A 25390-nucleotide genomic window follows, 5' to 3' on the forward strand; every position below is an offset into this window, starting at 1 on the left:
TTGAAGCTATCGTAAGCCGGCTGTGCAAAGCTGTCCGACCCTAACTTGATATATCATCACAGAGCACGGAGATGTTACTGTAAAGCGAGAGACATAACATTGTGTGACGTCTACAACATTTGAAATATGCCTGATAGTGGTAGGAACCAGTGCAAAGCGAGATGCATGAAAAGACAGGACAGAGAACAGTATTACAATATGATCATACAGGTGTCAACACGAAGGGCATCCGAAACACGACAGCAAGCGACAGGAAGAGGACGAGTCACGAAGCGGCATTATATGATGGCGGACCTATAACAGAGTCAAAATCAGACCTATATGCACGAAGTAACCCTACGCACCTGGGGATCGGGTAGAGTTCTGCAGAGCGTTGACGAGAGACGCCTTCTCGTCGTCCTCGAGGTCGTCAACGAGGCGGATAAGGCCTCCGATAGTCGCCTTCCGATCCTCCTGAGCTAGCGCTAGCAAGCTGCGCATAAGGTGGTCAGCCTTGAGCTGCGCGACTGTGGCCGTCAGATCCAAAGACTCAAGCTTCTCAGCGGCCTCGCGGCGGTCGGTTGATTCATCAGCCTCTGCCAGGGTTTGCAACAAGCGCGTGCGGTACTCGACAGTAGAGTCAGGGCTAGCTTCGGCGAGCTTGGCCATGGCGGCTGACCAAGCCACCTTCGAACGCACTGCCCAGTAGAAGCGGCGACGAGCGTCCTTCCACTCCATCGGTTTGGCACAACCCTTGGCTTCCATACGGCCGACACGGCTGGAGGAATATCATCAGCAATATTTGTAAGAGTAAAGGAGACTGTACATACTCATGGAGATCAGCATATAGCAGAGCAATCTGCTTGTACGTTGGTTGTAAGAGCTCTTCGCGCTTATCTAGCTCTTCGATTGATTTTGCCCGTTCCTCCTGCGAAGATGAAGTATCGACGCTTGCCTTCTTGAGGGCTGCGTATGTGGGGTCGAGGCGTTCCATGAGACGAAGAATCTTGTCACGACGCATCTTGATCTCGATAATACCCTCGGGCTCGAGGACACCAGCACGAGCGTCGACATCGGCGTACATCTCCATCTGGGTCGGGTTTATCGAGGGATCAAGGACGACCCACGCTCCACCACGGAGTTCGCCGTTGGGTACGATGTAAACGAACACCGGCTGCTTATAGCTGGACAGGCCATCGACGATCTTGGAACCTTGCTTGAGAATCTCGTCGTACATATCTTGCTGACCGCCAGAGAAACCACGCCAGTTCGCGAAGATCATCAGCGGCAGGCCTTCACGGTTGAAGTCGAAAATGGCTTGCGCAGTCTTGTATGCAGAATTGGGGTACCAGACCTGGCCAGCCTCCATGATGCGCTGCTCGAAGGACGTCGGGTTGGCAGGATCCGCCGGGACGACGCGCTCGATGGTACGAGTTTCGACAGAGATAACACCCATGGGGATGCCACCGAGGCGCGCACGGCCAATAACCACCGTCTGCGCCCAGCCGCTGAGGGTCTCCTGGAAGGTACCCTTGTCGAAAAAGCCGGAAAGGTGCTCCGAGGTGTTCTCGTCAGTCTTGCCCTCGATGAACCAGCGCGGATCGTAGGGACCTTTAGGCGGCACGTAGCCAATATCACGGTCCCAGGTGTCGACGGTAACCATGACGGGCAGAGGGCTACCCTTGGCCTCAGGGACGTACGACAGCCACTGCAGAATATGCGTCGCGCCCTCAAGATCACTGTTGGCCATGAGGTGGGAGACACCATTCTTGTACATGATCTGGGTACCGCCGAGCTGCAGGTTTGAGGTGTAGACTTCGCGACCAAGGACCTTGTTGAGAGCAGAGGCGCCGGTGAGGATAATGGGCTGACCCTCAACCTGGACAGCACGCTGACCAAGACGGACGAGATAAGCACCGATACCGACGGAACGAGCAGTAACAAGGGTGATCGTGAAAATGTCGTCGTAGGCACGCGAGGTCTCACCAGCAATCAAGCCGGAGCCTTTCAGACACTCGACACCAAGGCCATCTTGCATACCGATGATGTCCGTGATCTTGTGGCGACGCTCGCCCCCGACCTCAATTTCAACCGTGCGCACGGATGTCGGAGCCTTCTCCTGCAGCTTGAGAGAGTCCTCGTGCGTGAGGTAGATGTAGTCGACGCCCTTCTCGGGGTGAGCAGGGTCATTCCAGGCGCAAGAGAACAGACTCATGACCTCTTCGGCCAGGCCAATGCGCGCACCAGAGTTGGCCGAGAGATAGATGCGCGGCAAACCATGCTCACGGGCATAGTCGGAGGCAAGGTAGAAGAAGTGATCCTCAGCAGGGCCGAACGAACCAATCTTGTAGGTGATATCGTTGGCAATGACGACTGTGCGACGGCCGTGAGGGTACTCAGGCGTCCTGAGTGTGAAAACCCAGCCGACCATACCGCAAGCGTTGTTGCCAGGAGTGCGGTCCACCTCTTGCAGCTGGTCGTGCTCGTCCATAATGAGCTCGCGCGACTCGAGGACCTTCTTCGGCAGCGAAAGCGAAGGGTTAATGCGCTTTGCTTTCTGCCAGACGTCGCTGAGCGCCTTAGAGAACAGCTCGGGGAAATCGTAGACGTAGGTGGTGCCAATGAGGTGCGCCTGGTAACGTTTCGGCTGCAGCGACTCCTTCGTAGGGTATGAATAGTGCACCGGTTGGAGGTGAAGGGGTCCCTTCTCGCCAATAGACTTGAGAATGGTGGTACCCTTGTCGGTGGTAATCTCCTGGTACCCGTGGAAGTTGACAATAAAACCAGAGACGTTCTCAATGATGCACCGAAGAGGAGTGACGTTGCCTTCACTGTCCTCGAGCACAATGCGAATCTCGGAGCCAGTGACATGCAGGCGCCACAATCTCTTGCCGTGACGCTCGATGAAACCGGAGATGGCCTCGAGGACATCCTCGTATGTGACGGACAGGTTGTAGATGAAGTTGATGAAGATATGGTTTGTATCCGCGTTGCGTTGCTTCGCGCTTACGAGTTCGAGGGCGTCGAGAATGTTGGTAACCAGGCGGTCGGTCTCGGAGATGAGGTATTGCGCCATGTTGATGTTGCCACGAATTCGTCCAGGACGCACCAATGCACGAATGAAGAATCGGTTGTCGAGCTGGTTCTCTCGCGCGACAGCGTGATAGATGTGAAGCTGCTTGCTCTCAGCGAAGACTGGAGTAAGCTTGTAATTCGAGAGGCGGCTGAGCTCGAGCTGGAAGGCAAGAGCGGGTTCAATATGACGAATAGCCTGCTCTTCGCCCCAGTTGCCGTCCATGTCGCGGAGCGTGAAGTAAAGTGGGTACTGGCCAGGGCGGCAGAGAAGAATGGAAACGCGGCGCACTCCGCGCTGCAAGAGAACGTCCTTCTTGTTGTTGACGAGATCGACAATTTTGTGGTACCAGGCATCTTCACTCATGTCGTCCTTGGCATCGAAGATACGAAGGGCGTAGTTGAGCACGTTGGGTGGCTGGTTATCGCCGTAGCGCTGACGATATTCTGCGGCGTCGAAAGTGGGCAACAGCTCTGCGACGTAATCAAAACCACGGGACAGGCTTTCGAAGTCGGGGAACGACGCAAGGGCACCAGTTCGAAGGGGCTGCTTCTGGTGGGTGTCAATCATATAACTCAAGTCGCTGACCGATGCCTGTCTGCGAGGAGGCTCACTAATAAACATAATCCTCAGCTTGTGAATGACGCGACTAAGATGCAGCTCAACTCACCCCTTGCCGATTATGGGTGTCGACGGCGGAGAGCGCGACTGGCCAAGGTTGAAGCGCCAAGTAACGGCGCTCGGGACCTCGGTCTCATCCGCGTCCCCTTCCTCGTAATCGATAGAAAGAAGGCTGTATGCACGGTATGCGCGACGAACGTAGACGTCAAGGGCCGCTATACAGCATTCAGCGGGCAGCAATGGTGTACAGGCAAAATTACTCACCGAGTGAGACCCAATGATCCGGATGGTCGAAGAATGTAGGGAGAACGTCATAAACGGTGTACCTAGAGTCAACCAGCTCGCGAAGAATCTCCACAGATGGGGTCCTGGAGATATGGTTAGTCTAAAATCCGCAAAATATTGCCAACAACCACTTGCCTTGCACTAACACCCTGCTCGCCGTAGTAACTACTGGTGACCGAAGACTTAAGTATGCTCTCCATTTGCGTCTTACGCTCGTCGTAGGAAGGCATCTGGCAGGCGATCAAGACCTCACGGGCCTTGAGAGCAATTTGGGTCGAAGACCTGCGACATATGCGTCAGAAACTCCCGTTACCACCGTAAAAGTTTGAATATACCTGTTTTCAAGGCTTGCTAGGCCCTGCAGTGCCTGGTACAACTTGGTGTCGGGATTAGAGACGGTCGAGCCGCTGTTCTGGACATGATCAAGGATCGCCATGATAAGCTTGCCCTTCCTGGATGCCATGATGTGGCTGAGGACGAGTCCGGCGACCTTGTCGAGGTTGTCCTTGTGCTGCTCACGTAGCTGAAGGACGCGCGCCTCGATGCTACCACCAAACAGCTTCTCAGTCTCCTCGTACTTGGCGAGCAGGCTTGCGAGGGCTTCAACCTGATGCGCTTTGAGGCCGCCCTGGAAGCGCTCGACAATGTCGAAGAGCGCGGCAAGCTGCGTACGGAACATTGCGCGGTCTTGAGGCCGGACGTTATCTTGCATGAAGTGCTCCAAAATCTTCTTGATGCGCACAGCAGGGAATTCAGCGCCCTCACCCTTGGACTTAGCGGTGTCAATCGTGGAGCGGATACTATCTTCGAGCTTCTGAGGCATACGACCAGAGAGCGTAGAGAGAATGGACGATGTCTGCGAGAACGGAAGCTCCGGGTCGTTGAGGACGTCGAGGAGATCTTTGAGCATCTGTGCCATGATCGCCTGGTTGTCGAAGCCATCGAGGATATCGTTAAGGACGCCCAGGCAGTAGGAAAGGCGTTGGTGCGGTTTGTTGCCAATGACGGCAGGATTGCCCATGGGGGGAAGGAGGCCCTCGAAAGGCTTGGCGTGTCTGACACGGCCAGGGTCATCGAGGGTGAGAATACCGAGGATGTCTCCAGGCTCCAGGCTGACACCGGGCTGTTTGACGAACTGAACGGTACCGTCTTCAGAGGCGACCAGAGGCATATACATCTTCATGACCTGTGAAGAAAAAATTGTCAGTTGACTATATGCGCACAAAAATCGCAGAAGCGCACCTCAATTTCGGCGTACGCCTCGCCAGCCTTGATATGATCACCACTATCGACCAAGAACCGAACAAGCTTGCCAGGACTCGGGCTGCGAAGCTGAGTTGGGTCATTCTCCTGCTCAATCAAACAGGTCTTCTGATCGATCATAACACGCAGAGCACCGACTTCCTCTCGCCAGTACACCGAGTGACTCTTTCCATCGAGCAATACCAAGAGACCACCGTCTGCAAGAGGGCGAGCGCCGACAACGGTGCGGCCACCGTTGAGGTACAGGGTCCACAGGATCAGAGAAGAGCGCGATGCGGTGAAAGAGTAGCGGGTATTGTCGTAGATGAAGTCTATGCAGAAGACAGTCTTCAACACGTCCTTAGAAGGAACTTGACCTTTGTCGAGGATGCGCTTGTACTCATCCCAGCTCGCCTGCGACGCAAGATGGGCCTTTGTGACGGCGCCGCAGACGACGGCCAAAGTCGATCCGGGTCGCTCAGCGGTCAGCCGGTCGCTGATCAGAGAGTCGAGCCAGCCGGTAGTGATAGTGTTCTCCTGGAACGCCTGCAGTTCCAAGAGCCTGATGAGGTACTCGACCGTGGTGCGGAAGTCGCCGCGAATGCTGAGCTCTTTGAGAGCGACCACCATGTTCTTGCGACTTTCGTTACGATCCTCGCCGTAAGCGAAGATGTGGCCGAATTGTGAATCGGCGAACTCGTGCAGACCGCCTGCACCGTTCACGGAGAAGTAGCCCCAGACGTTCGTGCTCGAGCGGAAGTTGAGCTCCTGCAGTGCGCCCGAAGACGGCTTGAAGCCGGCATCGGGGTTTTCCGCAGTGATACGGACAGCGACAACGTGGCCCTTGGGACGCGGCTTGCGCTGAGCCTTGCTCACATCTGGATCGACCATGTCAAAGTCGATGTCGGAGGTGCCATGCGGAGCAACGCCATAAAGTTGACGGATGTGGCGAATCCGATGCAGTGGTATACCCATGGCGACTTGGAGCTGAGCAGCCGGCAGGTTGACACCAGTGACCATCTCAGTGGTGGGGTGCTCGACCTGGAGACGGGGGTTGAGCTCAAGGAAATAGAAGACGTCCTCAGCGTGACTGTACAGGTCTATAGAGATGCGTCAGCACGAACGATTCTGAACGATAATGCCCAAACTCACACTCTACGGTTCCTGCACTGACGTATCCAACAAGCTTCGCGAGACGAACTGCAGCACGTTCCATCTCTGAGAAAGTCTCCTCCTTGGCGATAGTAACCGGAGCCTCCTCAATGATCTTCTGGTGACGGCGCTGGACGGAGCAGTCTCGCCCGAAGAGCGAGATAGCGTTTCCGTATTGGTCAGCCAGCAGCTGAACCTCAAGGTGACGGGCCTGGCCAGCAAGCTTCATGATGAAAATTGGGGAACCTACGGTGTAAGATGTTAGTCATTTCCTAACAGCGTCCGTATAAGGAGTTCACCTGGGATCTCGCCGGCCACAGCGTGGAAGGCGTTCTTGAAGTCTTCTGGGCGCTCAACCTTTCGAATACCCTTTCCTCCACCACCTTCGCTTGCCTTGATCATAACTGGCCATCCGATCTGCTGAGCGCGCTCGAGACCCTCTTCGACAGTTGTGACGCATGCCTTTTTGAAGACGTCGTCGGCGACGGTAACGAATCCCCGCTCCGAGAGCACTGTGTCCGAAATACCTGTTCCTGACCAGGCCATGGTCGGAACATCCGCGCTCTGGGCGACAATAGTGCTCGAAATCTTGTCTCCGAGGCTGCGCATGGCACTACCAGGGGGGCCGATGAAGACGATCTTGTTTGCGGCGAGAGTCTCAGGGAGTCGCGGGTTCTCCGACGCGTGACCCCAACCAGCCCAGACAGCGTGTACGCCAGCGCGCTCAGCAACTTCAACAATGAGGTCCACGTTGGCGTAGTTGTTGTTGTTCGTGCCTCCGGGGACCTCGATGTATTGATCCGCCATGCGAATATATTCTGCATTGACTTTCAGGTCCTCAGGAGTCGCCATAACGGTGAATTCGACGGCGCGCTCTGTGCCGAACGACTCATAACTCCATTGCCTGATCGAACGGATCTCCTTCACGGCAGCGATACCGTTATTCGCGATGAGAACCTAAGATTATCGACTGCAGTCAGTACGCTGATACATCAACGGGGAAGAAAGTGGATTGGGTTCCGATCCTCGTGAAAATCCTCCAGAATCTGAAGGTAACAGCGCCGGAAAGAAAGTAGCCTTGCTAGGACTACCTGGCGACGTATTGTACCCGGGTCCAGGTCATAATGCTAACCGACGCGTTCTTGACGCGCAGAGCAAGTTCCGCGTTGCGCTTCTTGCTCGTCAAGGGGCGCAAAGGCCAGCGGTTCCCGGCGCCATAGGCAAAGCGACGCGAAGGTATTGCGAGGCGAAGGCTGGGCAAATGAGGCGGCAGCTGCAAGAAGAGATGGCCTGACCAGACGACAGGAGCCATGCTAAGCATTCCCGTGTGATCCCAGCAATAGTACGCTTGCACTCCTGCCTCTATTTCCGCCTCAAGAGCCAACATGCGACCGACATGTGCCCCAGTAGCCGGCCAATGACCGTGAAGGAGGAGCCGACACAAAGCGTACAGAACTATACACTCACCTTTGTGATGACTGTGTGTCCTCCATGGCTCTTCACAAAGTCTGTGACAGGGCCTGTTGGGGCCTTATCAAGAGAATTTCCACCTGCAGAACGAGTACGACTTCAGCCTTCCCCGCGGATTAGCTTCGACCGTTTGCACAAGGCGTACCGATGAAGTGGGCTACTTTTGAGTGGTCGTAGCTCGTCATGATGTCGTGGGGAGCGGAAACCAGCCAAGATTTCGCCCTTTCGTGAACGAAGGGAAGAGTGAGGGGAAACGAGCGAAAGGACGAAAGGCCTTTAAAAGATGCAGACTGGGGATCCCCAACATTATACCTGGGCGTTTACGTGATACCATTGACAAAATGACCGGTAGCGCGCGTCGAAATCAAAAAAATGTGGAATCTCAATAATTCGCCTTGCACAAGACAGACTCCAAGACTCGGAGCGATAGATAAGGTTGTACCAGGCGTTTGCGCGGTCAGCGGTCAGAATGTTTGGGGAGAATGTCTTTGCAACGTCATCCGACGTGCCTGCCGTCTTACCCAATTTTACACGTTGTTCTCGCATTTCCAGCGCAAGATCTAGCTGTCGGAGTCCGAGAGAAACCATGAAGTGATGTCCAATGTGCGCTCTGCAACGGCGATATGACCACGAGTTTACTTTATTCGGAGCACGCATCGCTCCCATCAGCTCTTCGTGAAGTCGTATGGTATTCGAATTCGCAAAAGGCCTTTATTGGCTAGCCCACCGCTCTCCATGTTAGGCTCAAGGTAAAAGCATTAATTACGCCCTAAAGACAAAGAATACACCGACGAAGCCAAACCCTATCGTCTCTGCAGCAGCTGACGAACACCTACGCCCAGAAGATCCTTCACGGTGTCTGCCAGCTCCCGCGCCCCATTTACATTCTTCGCAAACGTCTCAACACTTTTCGCCGTGAGTTCCCATCCGACCTGTCCTGGCAGCCCAGCACGCTCACTTCCAGCCGTCATCATGAGCGCCGCCTTAATTGCGTCAAGCTCATTCAGAACTTCAATCCCTACACTCCGCGCCCAGACGACAGGACCCGCGGTTGCCGAATACAACTTGTGTAGCTTATCGCAAGCGGACAGCATCTTGTGATTCTCAAAGTACCTCGAGCGGGCATAGGGTAACAGAGACGTGTACGAGCCTGTGACAATGGTGAGTTATTGCGAGATGGGCATTTCGACGGGCGCTACGCACCGACGTCCCCGCCAGACAGCAGCGCATTTTCAATGCACTTCGTCAAGGCCTCCGCGTCCGCCAAGCCGAGATTTAGACCTTGTCCTGCGAGCGGGTGTATCGTATGTGCCGCATCGCCAACAAGTACCGTGCGTGCACCAGAGCCTTCGCCAGTATACGTTTCAGCATGCGAGAACCGCAGAGGGAAGGATGCGACGGTGCCAGGCTGGATACTTGTTACAAGAGGAGGAACAGAATCTGCGTCTTCTGGTGGGATGCCTCCGACATTATCGCGGATAGGGGCGAGCGACGAGTATGCCGAGCGGACGTCGATCGTGTCTGAACGTTCACGGAACGCGAGCTCATTCGTGAATTGTTCAACGGACATAGCCTGATCCTCGAGGATACGGTCCTGCAAATATCGCAACGAGATATTCGGTAGCCGGAATGCAGCGTTGATCATGCTTGCGAGGATACGCGGATCTGCTGCTTTCAGGGCATTAGCCAGGTGTGGCTTTGTGGACCAGACTAGTGTGGACGCCGTCTCGGATAGCGGCAGGAAAGCAATAGGACCTGTGGGCAGGAACCGCTGATATGCAATTGTGTTTGGTCCTTGATAGGACGATTTCGGTGCATGGAAGAGTGTCGCGACAATGCCTTGGGTATCATATGCCCAGCCATAAGATTGTATGCCAGCATATGTTCGCACTGGCGAGTTGAAGCCGTCTGCACCGACCTGTGCGGTTGTAGCAGGATATAATATACATAACGATACGGCTTACGAGCAAACGGGCACGAATAGCCCGGCCATCTGAAAGATGGACGACTGGCCAAGCGTTCTCTTCGCGAGCCTCGCAGACGATAGATTGCACTTTGACCTTATCGAAAAGCTGCACTTCGGGGTACTGGGAGAGGTGTCGCAGCAGCCCACGCTGCAGATTCAAATTTTCAGTCAATCGAGATAGCTCGTTGACAGTACTTGTTGACAGCTCGGAGGCAGCGAATGTGATGCGTGCATCCGAGATTCCGTCCCAAACCTAGAACAAGATCAGCCCACAGGCGGCGCATATGCCAAGCAGACTGGCCTGCATTTCTTCGACGGGACGTGTTCTGGACTGTTCTATGTGACTCCATGCGTCGATGTCTGCGTGCAGACGTTAGCCAAAACGTAAGGCATGTTGTGCGAACTCACCCTCAAGGAACGCTTTCGAGCTGTTGGTAATTGAACTCACCCGGTTGGAGAAGGTCCCGGGCTCTTGCTGCCAGTCGCGCACTTTCTGGAGATCTCCAGCCTCTACAAGCGCAATTGACAGATTATTATGCACTGACTTCGACCGCGCTACATGACGCATGAGCATTAACACCCTGTATGTACGTGCCGAGGCTCACCGAGGGCACTCGCGAGAGCCAGTCCTGCAGGTCCACCGCCGACAATCACTACATCACGCTCGGTCTGCTCTGCTGCTGTCGCAAATTGCCTTCTCAGAACTTTGTGCCTAGCTCTGCGTGCGATGTTATGCAACATGGAGTATAGAGAATGAAGAACGCGAGACGTCGCGCGATGCCTTCACTGGAAATGGCAAAAGGCGGGGCGCCCATCTGACGCTGCCGGCTCCGCGCCTACTTACCCCCCATCTGCGAAACGGCCGCTGCCGTGGAACACGCCCCAATTTGGCACCATTGCCTCTGAGACGCGTCCTGTTAATCACTTGCAATTGGCCGAGCTTGCTGGTGAAGTGCAGGAAGCGCCGGATTCTCGTCGAAGGGCACTGAGCAACAGGTTTATATAGCCTGTCTATCTTGAAGAATTACCTCTCCCTCCGGTGCATACTGGGCGAAGGACTTGTGAACGTCCGAGGCAGTGAGCCCTTCCCTGCAAAGTTGAAACACCCAGGACGATCTGCTGGGACAGAAGGCTCAAGTTTCACAGCAGCCTCGGCAAGCGCGCGTGCACAGCTCGCTGCAGACAACTTTACCTCTACCTCTCACTGCGGGCCTCGGGTCAGAAAGTATTTAATACCTGGGTGACTTGCTGCGCTCTTCAACGACCACGATGTCTATGGCAACCCCTGTATCGGCCGCCCAAGCAGTTGGCGAGTTCCTGCAATCGCCAGATGACCTACTGAAGCTCGCTGCGTTCAGAAAGAAACTCGAGAAGGAGAAGGCGTCGATAGATGTCCGGCTGAAGAATGGTGTGAAGGAACAGCTCGATGCGACGCGCAGTGGGCTCAGGAAGTTGTTCAGTACTCGGGGTAACATACAGGGTGTCAAGGACGAGGTGCAGGCTATGGACAAGATGTGCAACGACCCAAAGATCGTAGTTTCGACGTTTGACCAAATCAGTCGTGTGAGTGCATTCTAGCGTAACTGTCGGTGAGGCACTAAGAGACTCATGCGACATAGGTCTCTATGGTGCACCGTAACTTCGAACAAACGGAGGAGATGGTGAACAACCTCATTGCAATGAGCTCGAAGCTTGACGACCTCGAAAACATGCTGTCTGCGGACAGTGAAGATATTCTGGGCCCCGCACCAAATCTGCTCCGCATTCACTACCAAATCAATCGTCTCGAGGCGTTCAGGAACCAGACGATGCACCAGGCGAAGAGGTCCTCGAAGGAAGTCCGGGCAACTCTTACGCGTTACTTCGACCGCTTGAACCAGCTCATCAATGCCTTTGACGAATATATTTATGCCCTTGCACGCAACATTCTCCCTATCGTCCGCGCAGGTCACCCCGACGTCATCGTTAAGTTGTTGAAGATTATAGAGATTGAAGGCAAGGAGGATCAAAAGGCTAGTACCAATATGACGGAGAATGTTCGAGAGTTGACCAAATTCTCGCTCCCAGGCCATAGCTCTCAAACTGGTCAAGAAGGCCGCGAAGATGGACGTCGCGTCCAAGTTTCGTTCAATGCAAGCCAATGCTCGTGTCCTCAAGTACTATCACTCGAAGCTACAGAAGGCTATCACCGAGTCCGTGCAACAAAGGTTTGACGACGCACACGAACGAGAAGGCGGCGATCCTGTCGCTTTCCTGGAGAACACAACGTGGATCTATCAAGACCTCATCCGAATTGAGGAAGAAGTAGCACCTTGTTTTCCTCCGGACCACGCCATATACCTGCAGTATGCGCGGGAATACCACAAGGCGCTGAACGCCTCGATCAATAAGATTATGACGACGGATCCGGAGGCCAGCATACTTCTCGTCTTGCATGGCTGGATCAAGGAGTACAAGAAGAACATGAAGGAACTGAACGTCCCACCCGAAGCAATGGATCCCCCACTCCTCGATGGCAACGAGCAGAGTTTAATCGAGGACTACCTTGCGCTCATCGTCAGCAAGCTCGACGAGTGGACGAAGAACTTGATGAGGACCGAGATTGAGGCTTTCTCGACGCGCGCAGAGCCGCCTGAGGTGGACAGCGACGGCCTGTACGGCATGCAGGGAGCCGTCATTCTCTTCCAGATGGTCAATCAGCAGGTCGATGCGGCGATGGATAGCAATCAGGGGATCATCCTCGCTCGCGTAGTCGAGGAGATTGGCCGGGTTATGCGCGGGATACAGGAGCAATGGACGCGGTTAATCGACGTGGAGTTCAAGAAGCACACCGAGAAACCCGAAGAAGTCGCGAGCGGTCTCGTCGAGTACTGCATCGCACTGGCGAACGATCAGCTCCGTGCCGCCGACTTCGCCGAGACGCTATCTGGACGTATTGAGCCGCTGGTCTCCGAGAAGTACCAGGGCGCCATCCACGACCGCCTGAACGACGCCATCGACGGTTACCTCGACGTCGCAAAGAAGTGCACGCAGACGTTGATCGATATGATTTTCCATGACCTCAAACCAGCCTCAAAGCAACTCTTCCAGCCACCCTGGTACGACGGTATCATGGCTCAAATCGTCGAGACAGTACGGGACTACATGTCCGACTACGAGACATACCTCAATCAGTCGCTCTTCGACCTGCTCGTCGAAGACCTACTTGACGCTTTCCTCGTCAATTATATCACGGCGCTCGCCAACGCACCGAAGCTTAAGATGCCAGCCGCGTCAGAGCGGGTAAAGGATGATATCTCGGAGGTTTACAAGTTTTTCGGCGCGTACAAGAAGTCCAAGGAACTGGAACCTCGGCTAGAAGTCCTGGAGCAGATCCTGTCGTTGCTCGAAGCCTCCAAGAGCTTGGTCTTCCTCTCGTACTGGTCCTTCGCTAAGGTGCACGGACCGAACATTGCCTTCGTAGAGAACATTATGAAGGCACGCGGAGATTTTGATCGTTCCGCAGTCAGCGAGGTCATGGAAAGCATCAAGCGAAAGGTAAAAGAGGAGGATTTGCAAGATCGTGCGTTTTATTTTATTTTATCTGCTACCCCTATTCATTGTTACTTGCAGCGGAAGAGCCGACTATCATGAAGAAGATCGCGATACAGGGCGTTCTTTCCCGTTTCTTACAACGGACATAACCTCGAGACTTATCCAATCCACTCTGATTCTCTTTTCATCCTGGACGCACGGTGTTGTAGCTTATAATACATGTATTGCCCATCTGTATCCCTCTTGTCAGCATTTAGATGCCTCCGCATTGTCTAGGGCCACTTACTATCTATTGAATGCGCGTCCTGTACATCTAGGGCTTTATGTCAGCTTCTTTCTTGCTTCCTCCGGAGAGGTGATACTCCTGTCGGGTAAGGTAGCGGCGATAGCATCGATTTTCTTGAATTGCCAGGGAAACCTCGAAGGATATAAGAATGGACGAAGATCAAACCCTATGGGAACCATGAGCACAAAGTACTACTCTGGTTAAGAACACGCACTGTTATCGTCAGGGCTATATTGCTCCTGCAGAGAGGTCAGTCTCGGTTACTATACAATGCGTTCGATACTGACCGCATGGTACGACGGGGTCAACGTGGTCATCTTATGCCTGTTCCTGGCGTATTCGAAGAAGAAATGCTTGACTATCTCAGCGATCTAGCCACAGTTGTTAGCAGGCACAGCAACTTTCGATGGTGATGAGGTGCACCTTAGTAGGCGACAGGAACGAGCCCCACTCGTGTACGAGCTTAGTGAACATGCTGTACGGGCCGCACTTGTCGACCTTGCGCAATCTTCCGAAGACAGAAAGTTCATCGTAGGTCATGCCCATGTCGGCCTGCTGACGTTCAGCAAGAGTCGGATGAGTGACATGAGCACCACTGACCTCGTCAGCCTGAACATAGGTCTCGGTAATGGGTTCTAGCTCGGCTGTAGGTACGGCTGTCAAGAAGCTAGGCTACGGGTTGAGTGCGGTCCCACAATTGGGAAATTTTTTGGAACGCACTCATGCAGGACCGGTAGATTGAACGCTCGTTCTGCGTAGGCGATAAATCTCTTCAAGTCCGTCTTACTGATAGCGCCAATGGGATTGATATCGGCTGGTAGCTGTATATCAATATCCTCAGAAAGTTAACAGAGGAGTCATGACCAACCTGACGAGCAGTCGTACTTGGTGAGGTAGCCACGTAGACTAGGAAGGGCTGTTAGCTTGCCGTCTCAGTCTGAGGACAAGATTACCTTTCATCGACATTGGCGCTGCCAAGCACGAGAAGACCGCCGTTGCGACCCCGAACCCATGGCAGAAGTTGAGCGAACAAGTATGCAACGACCATACGCAATCTTGCCTGTAATATATCTCAGGGTATAGTTCATACAAAGAAAAGAGGACGCTTATTTGTATGTTTTGCAGAGCGAGATTCTCTGCAGAAGAGCCTCCGTGAACACGGAAGCGTGGCTTGATTCCAGTGACCATCGCGAACAAGTTCCGTACCGCAGTGACTACAGTGTCCATGTTGAGGTCGGTATGATAGCTGTCTATATTAAGCAAGATAATCAACTCTCCCTCTGTAGGGTGCTCACCTGCCGATAGCTTCAGCTAGTGCCTTGGCTCTCCCACGAGTCTCAGCGCTGGAGTTCTCAGTGCCCATATAGCACGTGTGAAAGATACGGTTACAATATTCTTGTGCATCTTGAGGGACATAATCGGAATCTTCTGGCAAGCCAGCGATGCGACGCGCATCTGAGATGACTTGCTGGTCTAAGAACGCTTTATCAGCGTAAGTGCGCGCACTACATAGCTCGAGCCATACCTCTTCTTTGAGCAGCTTCTGCGACTAAACGACACATGGAGTACACGATGACGGCTGTTGCGCAGCTATCAATGCCTCCACTCAAAGGAACAAAGTAACCTTGGGTCCGCGAGCGACGAAGGTAGTCCCACAGCCAACATGCAGGGCCTAGACTATTCGTGCATTTGAGTTCTCCAGTATCGGCGGCGCAGAGGCTTACTTACGCGATCTCTTCCTCAGGTTTATGGTAGCGTGGCTCATACATGTGCAGAACGATATCGTCCAGGTCTCTAACGCTGTCAAACTTTCCACCAGACAGAGCGAAGTCGACCTCGATGCGCTCATATCGCTCTGCACTTGCGGCCTGCATGCTCCGGCTGCTGATTGCTCTGTGAGAGCGGACATCTTCTAGGTCGACGGTGGCGGTAACAACCTCGACATCGTTGAGAGAGAATTGGGATCCCTGAGCCACAATCCTGCCGTTCACCGCAATCATCGCACAGCCGTCATAATAAAGCCGGTCTCCATCGCATCCTTGTTGATTAGCGTACAGGTAAATTCCACCGAGCTAGAGACCGTCAGCGTGCTGTGCGTCTAAAGGATCGTTACAGTTACCTTGAGTGTCGCCTCTTTGATCAGCTCTACTCTAGTGTATAATTTGCGCAGCTCATGATGGCTCCCGCTCGAGTTAGTGAAGATCTCAACGCCATCGAGACCCATGAGGATGTGTGGGCTTTTAATGTGTTAATATGCACATAAGCACAAAAATGAATGCAGACTCTGTCACCTTGAAGGAGTAAAAAGCTCTTCACATAACTCGACGCCAATGCAGGTGTCTGAAGTGCTCACGACTGCATCTCCAAACGGAACTTTCGTCTACGTTATCTCTCAACACAAGATTCGATGGAAGAAGGTTTTATATACTAACCTGTCCTGTAACGTGGCCAATGATACGGGGAAGGTAGTGGTCCTCAACTTGGCGATGCTTCATCCATGGCGTGAAGTAGCGCAGTTCCCTGTAGTTTCCGTTGTTTGCTAGCCACATTTTAGGTCGGATGTGAATGATCTTGCGGTTATAGACGATCACGCGACAATTGTATATGACATTCTTATGCACAACAGGCCTATCTTCCACGGTGAGGGAGGGCGTCACTTCTCCTGAGAAGCGGTCGACTCACATGCCAATGTCGCAGAGTATGCCTTCCGCTTCTGGAGCTGCCAGAATCTTCGCCAACACTTCCCAGGAGTGTAGTACAGTATCGCCTGGAGAGCATGGATGAATGACGGCCTGAAGCCATCTGAACAAACGCTTACCCTCGAGAAAGTGGTCCAGGCACCCATATCCGCTAGAGAACTTTTAGAATAGGTAATTTTTGTGGATATCCACTAACGTGATCTCAAGCTCTGGGCCTACTCTCATCGTCGCACCGCGTTCTTTGGCGATTCGTATGCTTTGCATGATACGTTCGAAGTTCCCCTGTACAGGGCGACTCGGATTAATCGGCTAGAGGCTTCCTGAAAGAAATGTACCTCGAAGTCCAGAGCCCATTGATTCAGTGAGCTGTAAAGTACATATCGTACTGAAATCCCAGCTATCAAGCCCTAGAGTGCGTACCATCTGTGTAAGGCATTCGGTCAATGTAGAAGGATCCAAAGGCATAGACTCACGTTGCGACGGTTATGAGATGACCCATGCTTGCGAGTCAGTGAGCGAAAGAATAGATACGATATCGATCGTGATGATACTCGAAGTCGGTGACGAACGCACAATTCAGGAGAAATTCGCTAAATATTCGAGGTGTGACAAGCGAACTACGTCACAATCATCGGTCCGGCCGTCCAGCCAAAAAGCTCAAACACACATTTCGTGATAGACTCGGAAAAATCAAAGTCAACGTTCAGTGTCTAGCCCAAGCTTTTGATATGAAAGTAGACGATACAAAATACAGCCACTGCTTTTCGACGGACAACCCGAAGACGCGTCCTCTCGTCAACTCGCAGTCGGTGGGACCTTACCCAATTCGCGACGGGGTTTTGGATGAGCTTGCCTTACGTGCGAGAAGAGCGAGCCGTACGATCCTCGCCTGCAAAGCATTCAGCTCCAAGTCTCGCCTGAGGAACTTGACTTGCTCCGCCTCCGGAAAATTCGCCAAAGCTTCAACATGCTCCTCGTCCACGATGCCACCTTGTACGAAGACAAGCGCGAGTCCATCCATCCTAGGGCTAATCGACTTGAGGAATGCTCGCACCGCATCTTCGCCCGTACGTCGTCTGGGTGCCAGGTTCCCGAATTCCGGCCCTTTCGCATGCTCAGCCTTCAGGGACACATTCGAATCAGCTGCTGTGCCTCAAAAGTGGAATATAATTGTTCACCTGCAGGGCGGGGCTTTTGTTTCGCATTATAGCATCATGTCTCCTAGGCCTAACTCTCCCGATGGGTGCGCAATTGATGCTTTGATCTCGGTCTTTCCGCCGCATCAGATGTTCCCGCATACAGCCCTCAGCAGGCCATGCATCTTCATATCGGGCCAGGAAAGGAAGTTTTTCAACAATCTAGTTTGTGACTGTTTAGCTTTATAAACAAAGATATACAGGCTACCTACCTCTCTCATGAAATATGCTGTCTTCTCTGGAGTCTGCCTGCGCCACGACACATTGTCTAGGTACTTCCGCGCTGCAGAGTGTATGCTCTCCTAATAAAGTGTTTATTATCTGACATCGAGGATCATGTGCATATGTGACTTACATGAAGCTGCTGCCTTTCCTTTAGAGAAAGACCAGGGATCGTTGAAGCAGATCGAGCGTGTCTCCATGAATTTGGTCGTTTTATCAGGTTGTCACAACACATGGAGAGAGATGTAACTGGAGTCACTGGACTGGCAGGTTGTAAAGGGGGGAGAGGGTGCACGAACACCGCAAATCAACTGGGGCCAACCATCATTATAAGGTCCACGTCTGTCAGGAAGAGCGCTGGAGCCAAGAGAACTAACCCTCGAGGGCCCTCCCCGTAACATCATAAGCAATGGCGCTATAGAACAGCGGGAATCAGCGACTTAGTCGCTTGCCCGACACATGACCTCAACTATGCGTCTGACCTCGGTTTCTCAGGTACTAGCTCCAGTGAGTTCCCCGTCGCAGTTTTACAAAACGGCCGACGCGGACTATGTGCAAGAATGTGTGCGTCAAAAACAATTAGCTTACCTGTTGAGCTGCCCCATTCTTTACAACTTCGGAGCCGTAACACTGTTTGGCACCGTCGGATATGGTGCCAGTGTACGAGTGAGTGACCAGCTAACACTGCCCAACAAGGCTGAATCTAGAATTTCGTTCTAATAGAAACATACAGAGATACATGAACACGGAGAAGTCATGGCGGCTTCTTCGGTCCGGAGCGTTCCTGCTTCAAGTCGTTCGCCCACTTGAAGTAATCACACCGAAACTCACGATTGACTTCGTGCCGCAATCGTTCGCCTTTGCCTTTGTCGTATCCCGGACCAACAGGTCTATTAAACAGTATGAGCTGATTCCACATACAGAGAGCACACGATTTTGACCGACCGAGAGCATAAATAAAATAACCTGCCCTTATTCGGTCCAGGTTTATTCACCGTATATCGCCGTGCGGGTTCGTCATGCACAGTGCAACTCGGTGGCTTCACAGGCGCGAAGACGTCGGCCCACGCGGCCCTGCTCTCCGACGGTGAGCGCAGCGACAATGTCGACGAGGGTGTCGAGATGTTCTCCTGCGATGAGGCCAGCTCGCACGCCAGTTGGAAGTCTGCTTCCAGTTGGTCAGCGTCGTTAGCCCTGTCAGTGGTTTGCGTCAAAGACGGCTCCGAGTCGCTGTTGAGCTCAATGACCTCGGCTTGCCGCTTGCCCACGGATCCGTCTTTGGTAGCGGCAGGCTTGCTGAAGAAAGACCCGAGCTTTTGTTGACCCGGATCCTTCTTTAGCTTCTTTGTGACCGTAGGCGAGTTCGCTTGTGGGAGAGAGCGCTTCTTGGCCGGCGTCTCTGCAGGTCGTGGTGAAGAGGTCTTGCGGGTCAGGGTCGAGGGCCCAGCCTCGGCATTCACTCCGGGAGCTATGGTACGGGGCGGACGAATTGGTCGACTGGGCTCGGCTGGCTTGTCAGCTGGTGACTTGACACCGTTCTTCTTGCCGAAGAATGTGGACAGTCGAGTCTGCTTGCCGGAGAACTCCTCCCAGCTCTTCGCTGCCACCCGAGGGACGGCTTTCGGCTCATGACACTGCTTCATTGCGTCTCGCAGCTTGACCGTTTCTCCACAGTCAAGAGTAATCTCGTTGTGCAGATCAATGTAAATCGGACAGTGGTCGGAGCCCTTCACTGAAGGCTGGATATCACCGTGTTTGACCCACTTGAGTAGACCCTTGGTGACCAGGATGTAGTCGACCCGAGTACCGTAGTTAGTCTCGCGTGCTTGTGTCCGCAGGTTCCAACCTGCAAGACAAATTACACTTCCATAATGCGTGAACGTACTGTGAACGCACTGACAAGTGAACATCCCTTTTCGAGCAGGCCAGAAGGTGCGTACGGCATCGACCATAGGCCCATCCGGATCTAACCAATGTCGGAACCAAGCACGCGCTGGATGGTCCCAGAAAACTTCTCTCACGCTCGTCAGGTGTCCATCGCAATGGTCCTGTGGTGTCGCACAAATGTTCATGTCTCCCATAACGATGACCTCGCGTCCTTCGTCAATGAACCGTCGGACCCTTTCCGCGACTAGAAGATGATAGTTCATCTTGAATGGAAGCCGAGCGTCGGAAGTCTCGTTTGGGCAGTAAACATTGACCAGCACGAAGAGTCCAAAGTCCAATACCAGCGCGCGGCCTTCGGAATCGAGAGCGTCAAAGGTCCCAGGAACGTCGCCGTCCTCGTCGGGATATGCTGCAACGTCGTTCACAGATGGATATGTCTGTGAGATGCGCTCCTCTGCAGAGAGCGGTGGCTTTGGCTGGAGTCTCCCAGACAGACCTTCCTCAGCCTTTAACGGTACGACTTCAGAGGACTTTGTGTAGACGGCCACGCCGCTGTAGCCGCCTTTTGACACAGGAAACGAGAAGAAGGACGTATAGTTGTCGGGTATAGCAACGTCTCTAGGCAGCGCTGCGCGTGTAGTCTTCATCTCTAGGTCACTAATTCGTGAGCAGGGTCACGTCGAACTCCGTTGAACAGAAACCTGCCTTGAAAGCAAATGATGTCCGCACCAACCTCGTCAAGAATGCCTTGACAATCCTTCATTGCATTCCATCTAAGAACACGTCAAATGAGGTATCATAGATGCTGTAGAGTTGCATACGGATGATATTGAGGCAGCGTACGGATTCCATTCTGTCTCGACGCGTCGAAGCTAATAAGCACGCGGCAGACATTCAAAACAAAGACTTACAATATTCCATGACAAAATTCTCATTCCACCTCAAGACTCAATAAACACAGTCCCAAGTGTGATTCAGAGAAAGAAGAACAAATCCAAGACGAAGCTTCGAACTCGCGGAGGCAACCTGCCCCAAGCGGCGAGCGCCCTACCCCGTAAGATAATCACGTGACACAGATCTAAGATTTGCGCTTATTATTTTGCTCTTCCACCTTCGAACACATCTACCCGCATTCCTCTCTATAACATGGGTCGTTTACGCCGATCGAGAACGCATCACGCGCAGAGAGATGTGCATAGAGCCTCAAGGACGCGGGTGTGTTATCACAATCAAAAGACCTTGAGCGAGATGCACTGAAGTGATCACGTAGGCACGGACGAAAGACCTGGACCAGATTCAGCTTATTGACTTAGATCCGAAGGTGCAATAATGTGAATGCATTATTATCGAGTCATAGTTAACGAGATATGCAACAGAATCGAGCTGCCTTGGAGGCACAGCCAATAGATTACGAAAAGCCAGGCCTCGCGCAACACTACTGCGTAGAGTGTGCAAAGTAAGCAAGCTGAAGCTGTCCCCTGCGATTATGCCTGATTGCGTAACAGATACTACGAAAGTGATGCCGCTTTGAAGTCACATTGGCGAAGCAAGGTCCACAAGCGACAGCTGAAGCAGCTGAAGGAGCCGGCTTACACCATCGAGGAGTCTGAACGAGCTGCAGGACTGGGCCGGGAAGGAAAGAGGCCGACTACGTCAACAGTTCCGCCAATATCGACGGAGCATGACGTTGAGACGTAAGGTCTTTGTACGATATGGGCACGATTTAATTTATTAGGTTGTCGCTTCCTTGGGTATCTACCCTTTGCAGAAGAACCTGTGCTCCTCGATCTGACGCTGCTGCTGTAGATGTTTCCTTCTCGAATTGAGCTCGTTGCATCCCGATCGCTTCGGTCTATTGACATGGCTTATACAGTCAAAAAGAAGTTGATATGTCTGTCCCCGCCATCATAGCCACCACTGCCTTAATCTTTGTCCCCCGTAAAAGCCTGTCAAAAACGAGCAGCTCAAGGCACAAGTTGACTAACTCTTACCTTCCAGAACGCGAGATCTCCCTCACTAACAATTTACCTGCCTCGTCCGCCAATGAAGAGCCCCGGCCTTGCGGGAGTAAGGAGGACGCCGCTCGCTCTTCTCAAACCCGCTGGACTCTTCGCTGTCGCCTGCGGCTCTGAGTGTTTTGGTGATGCGGACTGCATCATTGCGAGGGCTCTCTTTACGTCGCGCGTGTCGACGCGCTTCCACCAAGCCTTCACGCGACGCTGATTTGTGCGACCCATCTTTGCACAGAACTCCCCCGAATGCTGAACTTCAGCTTTGATAGTTGGTGAGATCCTAGGGCTCAGTCCTATGTCGCGCGGCTGACGGCAAGGAACCATACAGTATCTGCCCAGGTTCGTACCAAGTAGCTCATGACGGCGACAGCTAACCGCAGGCTGTCTTCGTGGATCACCATCCCGTGATAAAGGAAAGTAGACATAATTGTCCCTAAATGACAGCAGACTGGCTGATTTCTGATAACGTCCGTCCCGAACCAAGAAAATCTGGCTAGGTACTTCAACGTTCGAAAGATATGTCACCGGGCCAAAAAACCAATTACAGACAAGTTCAAATGTCCAGAAAACCCTAGTCATCATACGCCGGAGGTGCATCTCCTTGAGTGTGCGGAGCCGTCGCAAGTATATTGGAGAGCTGGGCGAGTAACGCGGTTAAATCATGCTCGGGCTCGTCGGCATCTTGAGGGTTGCTCGTAGGACTCGCCGCCGGATGCGGGCTCGCAGTACTGGGGCCTTCTGAGCCGCTAGGCTGAGAGACGCCTGGAGACATCGGTTGCTCCACGAAGGCGGCTTCTTCCTCGTTTGCTCGCAGAGCGCTGTCGGGTATTTGTTTCGCGGTGCTTCTCAGGTACGTTGGCTTGCTCGCGAACGCACGAAGTGTGGTCGTGCTTGTTGGTGGCGTAGAAGAAGCGGGGGCCATGCTCAGCGTGGCCAAGTCCGGCGTGTAAGGCACTGGCGCGAACTCCATTTTTTGACGAATGGTTTCTTCTTCGTCCTGCTTGCGACGCTTGCGGCAGATCAAAAGGATTGCCACGAGTAAGGCTAGGAAAACAACTCCTCCGACCGTGCCTCCAACAATAGCCGCAACATCTGATTGTTTATGACTCGGTTCTGCAGTTTGTGTGGAAGGGGAACGTGTTGAGGTCGTGGTCGATGTAGAAGACATCGATTCAGGAGAAGTCGATGAGCTTTTGAGATCAGTAAGCGCCCAAGTAATTATGCACAGCATATGGAGATGCACGTACGTCTGCGATGTGAGGGTCGTTGGTTGCTTTAGCGCGAACCCAAATTCCGACCTCATCACCTCCAATGCATCTAGTTGACCCCATGGTACAAGCACTGGGATAGGAGGGCCGGACCAAGCCGAGGAATACATATTGGTGCCAGGGGATGTGGCAAGATCTTGCAGCGTATTATACTATTCGCAGATGAGTTGCATTTCTTATTAGTAGAGCATATACCACAAACTTGAACAGTGATATATGCTTCAATTAACTTCGCCATGTCAGACGTGGGGTCAGTATGGTTCCAAGCGGCGTATAAACCTCGAATAAGGAATGCTATGGTTGAAAGTCAATACTCTTTGTAAGCAATGATGCGTAGAGACGACATACCCTTCGTAGAATGCAAGAAGGACGACTGTTCCACGTCCTGTGGATCTACCTGGTCTGAGATCGCAGGATCAATACCACGCTCGGCATGATGAAGGTGGAGTGTACCTTCGCTGTTTGTTCCATTGCTTGCGGTCCAATCAGGGAAGGGGATTACAGCTGAGACAAGTGACTCCAAACTAGTACAGATTGGGAGCGTTAGAGTGCTGGGAAGTCCAACGACTAAATCACGCACCGAGACGTCCATACGGAATTCCTCTGGGCCAAATCAGCGAGACCCTCGATAGTCTTGCCTGAATTGTACGAGAGCGTCACGTCGTTGGTCGCGCAGTTCGCCACCGTGATTGTGTCCATGATTATCATGCCGTTGTATAGCTGGTTCCATATAAATTCCGCAGACAGTTCCGCTGCTGTCGCGTAAGTTTGATTGGAGGTAGCTGTGGCTAAGTACGAAGACAGCCTGCAAAAGTTACGATCATCAGCCGTGAAGAATATTGAGATAGAACGGTAACTACATACGCCATAAAGGCCCTGGAGGATGCTCATGTTCACTGGCCGCTTGCAACACATAACGATATACACTCACCCGAGCGTCTCTACATTCACATCTGTGTTGGTTTGATTAGTCCCGCTAAACTGTTCTCAGGTGATGAGTGACAACCAGGCATTCAATGAGACAGAATCATACGTAGAAGAGCCCGCCAGCTGTAGTTACTGAATGGGCTAGATTAGCGTGCTTCCCTCCGAGATAAGAAGATATACTCACATCCGTTGCAAGTAGACGCGATTAGTACGTTTCTGGTGGCATGGCTCCCCTGCGCCGCATCCGACGGCTGAATGAAGTAAACGTACAGCTGCTCCCATATCGACGTGGCAAGTGCTAGTGCAGTCGTGCTGTTGTAAGCGAGCGCAACTTGAACAGCAGTTGTGCCCCATTGTCTAGGACATACAGTCACCTTTCGGGATAGTCGCTGGCAGCGAAACAGGCCAACTTACGCTGCATCTGTATTTAGGGTCTGGAATGATTACTGAGTTATACTATCCAACTAAACCACGCTCTTCACTTACCCTGGATGTAGGGTGCGGTACATTATCAGGTAGCAGCTACGGGTTATTTTTGGGGGACTTACGACGTAGGAGGACTGGGGTTTATCGCCGTAGTCAAACTGTTAATGACCAAATCCTGATATAAGCTGGTGCCATTGATACGATCCATCAAGGATATCGCGATGAGCATGCTGCTCGTGTCTGAAAACCCGAGTTCTGGTGGTGGCCAACGTCGGATACCACTGAGCTCGCGAAATCAACGCGGGCATCATAGTACACACCGTCTATAACCCCGTCACTGGCATTGAAGAGCCCCTTGACGGTGTCGATAATCGCCGTTGCGAGGTTGTACCTCTGGTCCAAGGTTAGATTCGTTGTTGATCCCTGTCCATATTGCAGACGTTCGTTTCACCGTTGGTTACCGGAAGAAGGAAGGAAGAACCTGGACCTACCTTCCATGTTGTCGGCACCGCAAACGACGGGGTTTGGGCCCATACCACATGGGCGACCTGTAGGTACGTCAGAAGCACGGCATAAAGGAGATACAGCCTGGAGATCATGGGGGGAGCTGAGTGGGAGAAGTGCGAACGGCCGGTGAGACTCTGCCTCTGACCGCAGGCGGAGGCTTGATGCATTTAGGCACGAAAGCAACCTATCATTGATCGCCGTTCTCTAAGTGTACGAAGAGGCCTGCCAGGCCATCCGCGTCGGAAACAATAGATGGCGTCTGCAATGCGGTCCTATATTGAAGCTTGATGTGAGCCAGATATGAGCACGCGCCTACCACGCAGATTAACCATCTTCCTCATCTGCTCGGTATGCCAGTCAGATCTATCAAAATACAGCAGTAGAGCGATAGCATTGCACAGCGCAAATACAAGCATAGCAAGACAATGGGACAAAACTGGTGTGCCTACCAGCTGCCGTGGAGGTTGCGCTCGGCGGGTAGCCGACCTCGTCTGCGAAACGTGCCGCCTTGACGTCATCGGTAACCATCACCTTTTTGCTGAGTTGTCGACGACAGATGTGTTGGTAGGGTCAATATATGCGTACGCCACGATCCGAATTCTGCCTACTCTTCTTCACACCGGGTGCGGCGTCCATCG

General features: G+C 52.8%; 6 protein-coding genes across 6 annotated transcripts; 2 read left to right on the forward strand and 4 right to left on the reverse strand.

The window, feature by feature from the left end:
- Positions 1-102: 102 nt before the first annotated feature.
- Positions 103-8116, reverse strand: PHACADRAFT_264789 (uncharacterized protein). The gene is made up of 12 exons (XM_007401319.1): positions 7968-8116; positions 7820-7902; positions 6652-7309; positions 6353-6598; positions 5201-6300; positions 4294-5144; positions 4094-4240; positions 3938-4041; positions 3723-3888; positions 810-3665; positions 345-757; positions 103-294 (listed from the first exon to the last, which is right to left on the reverse strand). Exons 1-12 carry the CDS (start codon positions 8005-8007, stop codon positions 266-268), a joined length of 6693 nt encoding a protein of 2230 aa, XP_007401381.1. The 5' UTR covers positions 8008-8116; the 3' UTR covers positions 103-265.
- A 445-nt stretch (positions 8117-8561) lies between these two features.
- PHACADRAFT_178811 (uncharacterized protein) lies at positions 8562-10689 on the reverse strand. Its single transcript, XM_007401320.1, has 6 exons — positions 10394-10689; positions 10197-10343; positions 10090-10148; positions 9787-10041; positions 9026-9740; positions 8562-8972 (listed from the first exon to the last, which is right to left on the reverse strand). The coding sequence occupies exons 1-6, from the start codon at positions 10527-10529 to the stop codon at positions 8626-8628; spliced, it is 1659 nt and encodes a 552-aa protein (XP_007401382.1). The 5' UTR covers positions 10530-10689; the 3' UTR covers positions 8562-8625.
- A 327-nt stretch (positions 10690-11016) lies between these two features.
- On the forward strand, positions 11017-16818 carry PHACADRAFT_264794 (uncharacterized protein). The gene is made up of 24 exons (XM_007401321.1): positions 11017-11351; positions 11408-11802; positions 11858-13350; positions 13401-13554; positions 13609-13774; positions 13823-13847; positions 13896-13979; positions 14032-14160; positions 14209-14275; positions 14329-14422; positions 14477-14514; positions 14562-14668; positions 14719-14854; positions 14904-15081; positions 15134-15285; positions 15337-15680; positions 15728-15845; positions 15900-15988; positions 16041-16236; positions 16291-16375; positions 16427-16458; positions 16504-16589; positions 16643-16677; positions 16781-16818. The coding sequence occupies exons 1-4, from the start codon at positions 11058-11060 to the stop codon at positions 13469-13471; spliced, it is 2253 nt and encodes a 750-aa protein (XP_007401383.1). The 5' UTR covers positions 11017-11057; the 3' UTR covers positions 13472-13554; positions 13609-13774; positions 13823-13847; positions 13896-13979; positions 14032-14160; positions 14209-14275; positions 14329-14422; positions 14477-14514; positions 14562-14668; positions 14719-14854; positions 14904-15081; positions 15134-15285; positions 15337-15680; positions 15728-15845; positions 15900-15988; positions 16041-16236; positions 16291-16375; positions 16427-16458; positions 16504-16589; positions 16643-16677; positions 16781-16818.
- A 1587-nt stretch (positions 16819-18405) lies between these two features.
- Positions 18406-20410, reverse strand: PHACADRAFT_153651 (uncharacterized protein). Its single transcript, XM_007401322.1, has 4 exons — positions 20314-20410; positions 19626-20269; positions 18973-19571; positions 18406-18804 (listed from the first exon to the last, which is right to left on the reverse strand). Exons 1-4 carry the CDS (start codon positions 20373-20375, stop codon positions 18619-18621), a joined length of 1491 nt encoding a protein of 496 aa, XP_007401384.1. The 5' UTR covers positions 20376-20410; the 3' UTR covers positions 18406-18618.
- A 319-nt stretch (positions 20411-20729) lies between these two features.
- Positions 20730-21702, forward strand: PHACADRAFT_130880 (uncharacterized protein). The gene is made up of 4 exons (XM_007401323.1): positions 20730-20827; positions 20883-20933; positions 20989-21068; positions 21118-21702. Exons 1-4 carry the CDS (start codon positions 20759-20761, stop codon positions 21308-21310), a joined length of 393 nt encoding a protein of 130 aa, XP_007401385.1. The 5' UTR covers positions 20730-20758; the 3' UTR covers positions 21311-21702.
- Positions 21703-21953: 251 nt separating this feature from the next.
- PHACADRAFT_213947 (uncharacterized protein) lies at positions 21954-24844 on the reverse strand (the record flags this gene model as incomplete). The annotated part of the gene is made up of 12 exons (XM_007401324.1): positions 21954-22814; positions 22872-23044; positions 23095-23186; positions 23241-23416; positions 23473-23697; positions 23757-23768; positions 23824-23873; positions 23926-23951; positions 24004-24131; positions 24368-24500; positions 24566-24638; positions 24737-24844. 12 exons carry the CDS (start codon positions 24842-24844, stop codon positions 22196-22198), a joined length of 1815 nt encoding a protein of 604 aa, XP_007401386.1. The 3' UTR covers positions 21954-22195.
- Between the last annotated feature and the right edge of the window lie 546 nt (positions 24845-25390).

This window comes from Phanerochaete carnosa (assembly GCF_000300595.1).
Source record: "Phanerochaete carnosa HHB-10118-sp unplaced genomic scaffold PHACAscaffold_12, whole genome shotgun sequence".
In the NCBI taxonomy this organism is placed as follows: domain Eukaryota; kingdom Fungi; phylum Basidiomycota; class Agaricomycetes; order Polyporales; family Phanerochaetaceae; genus Phanerochaete; species Phanerochaete carnosa.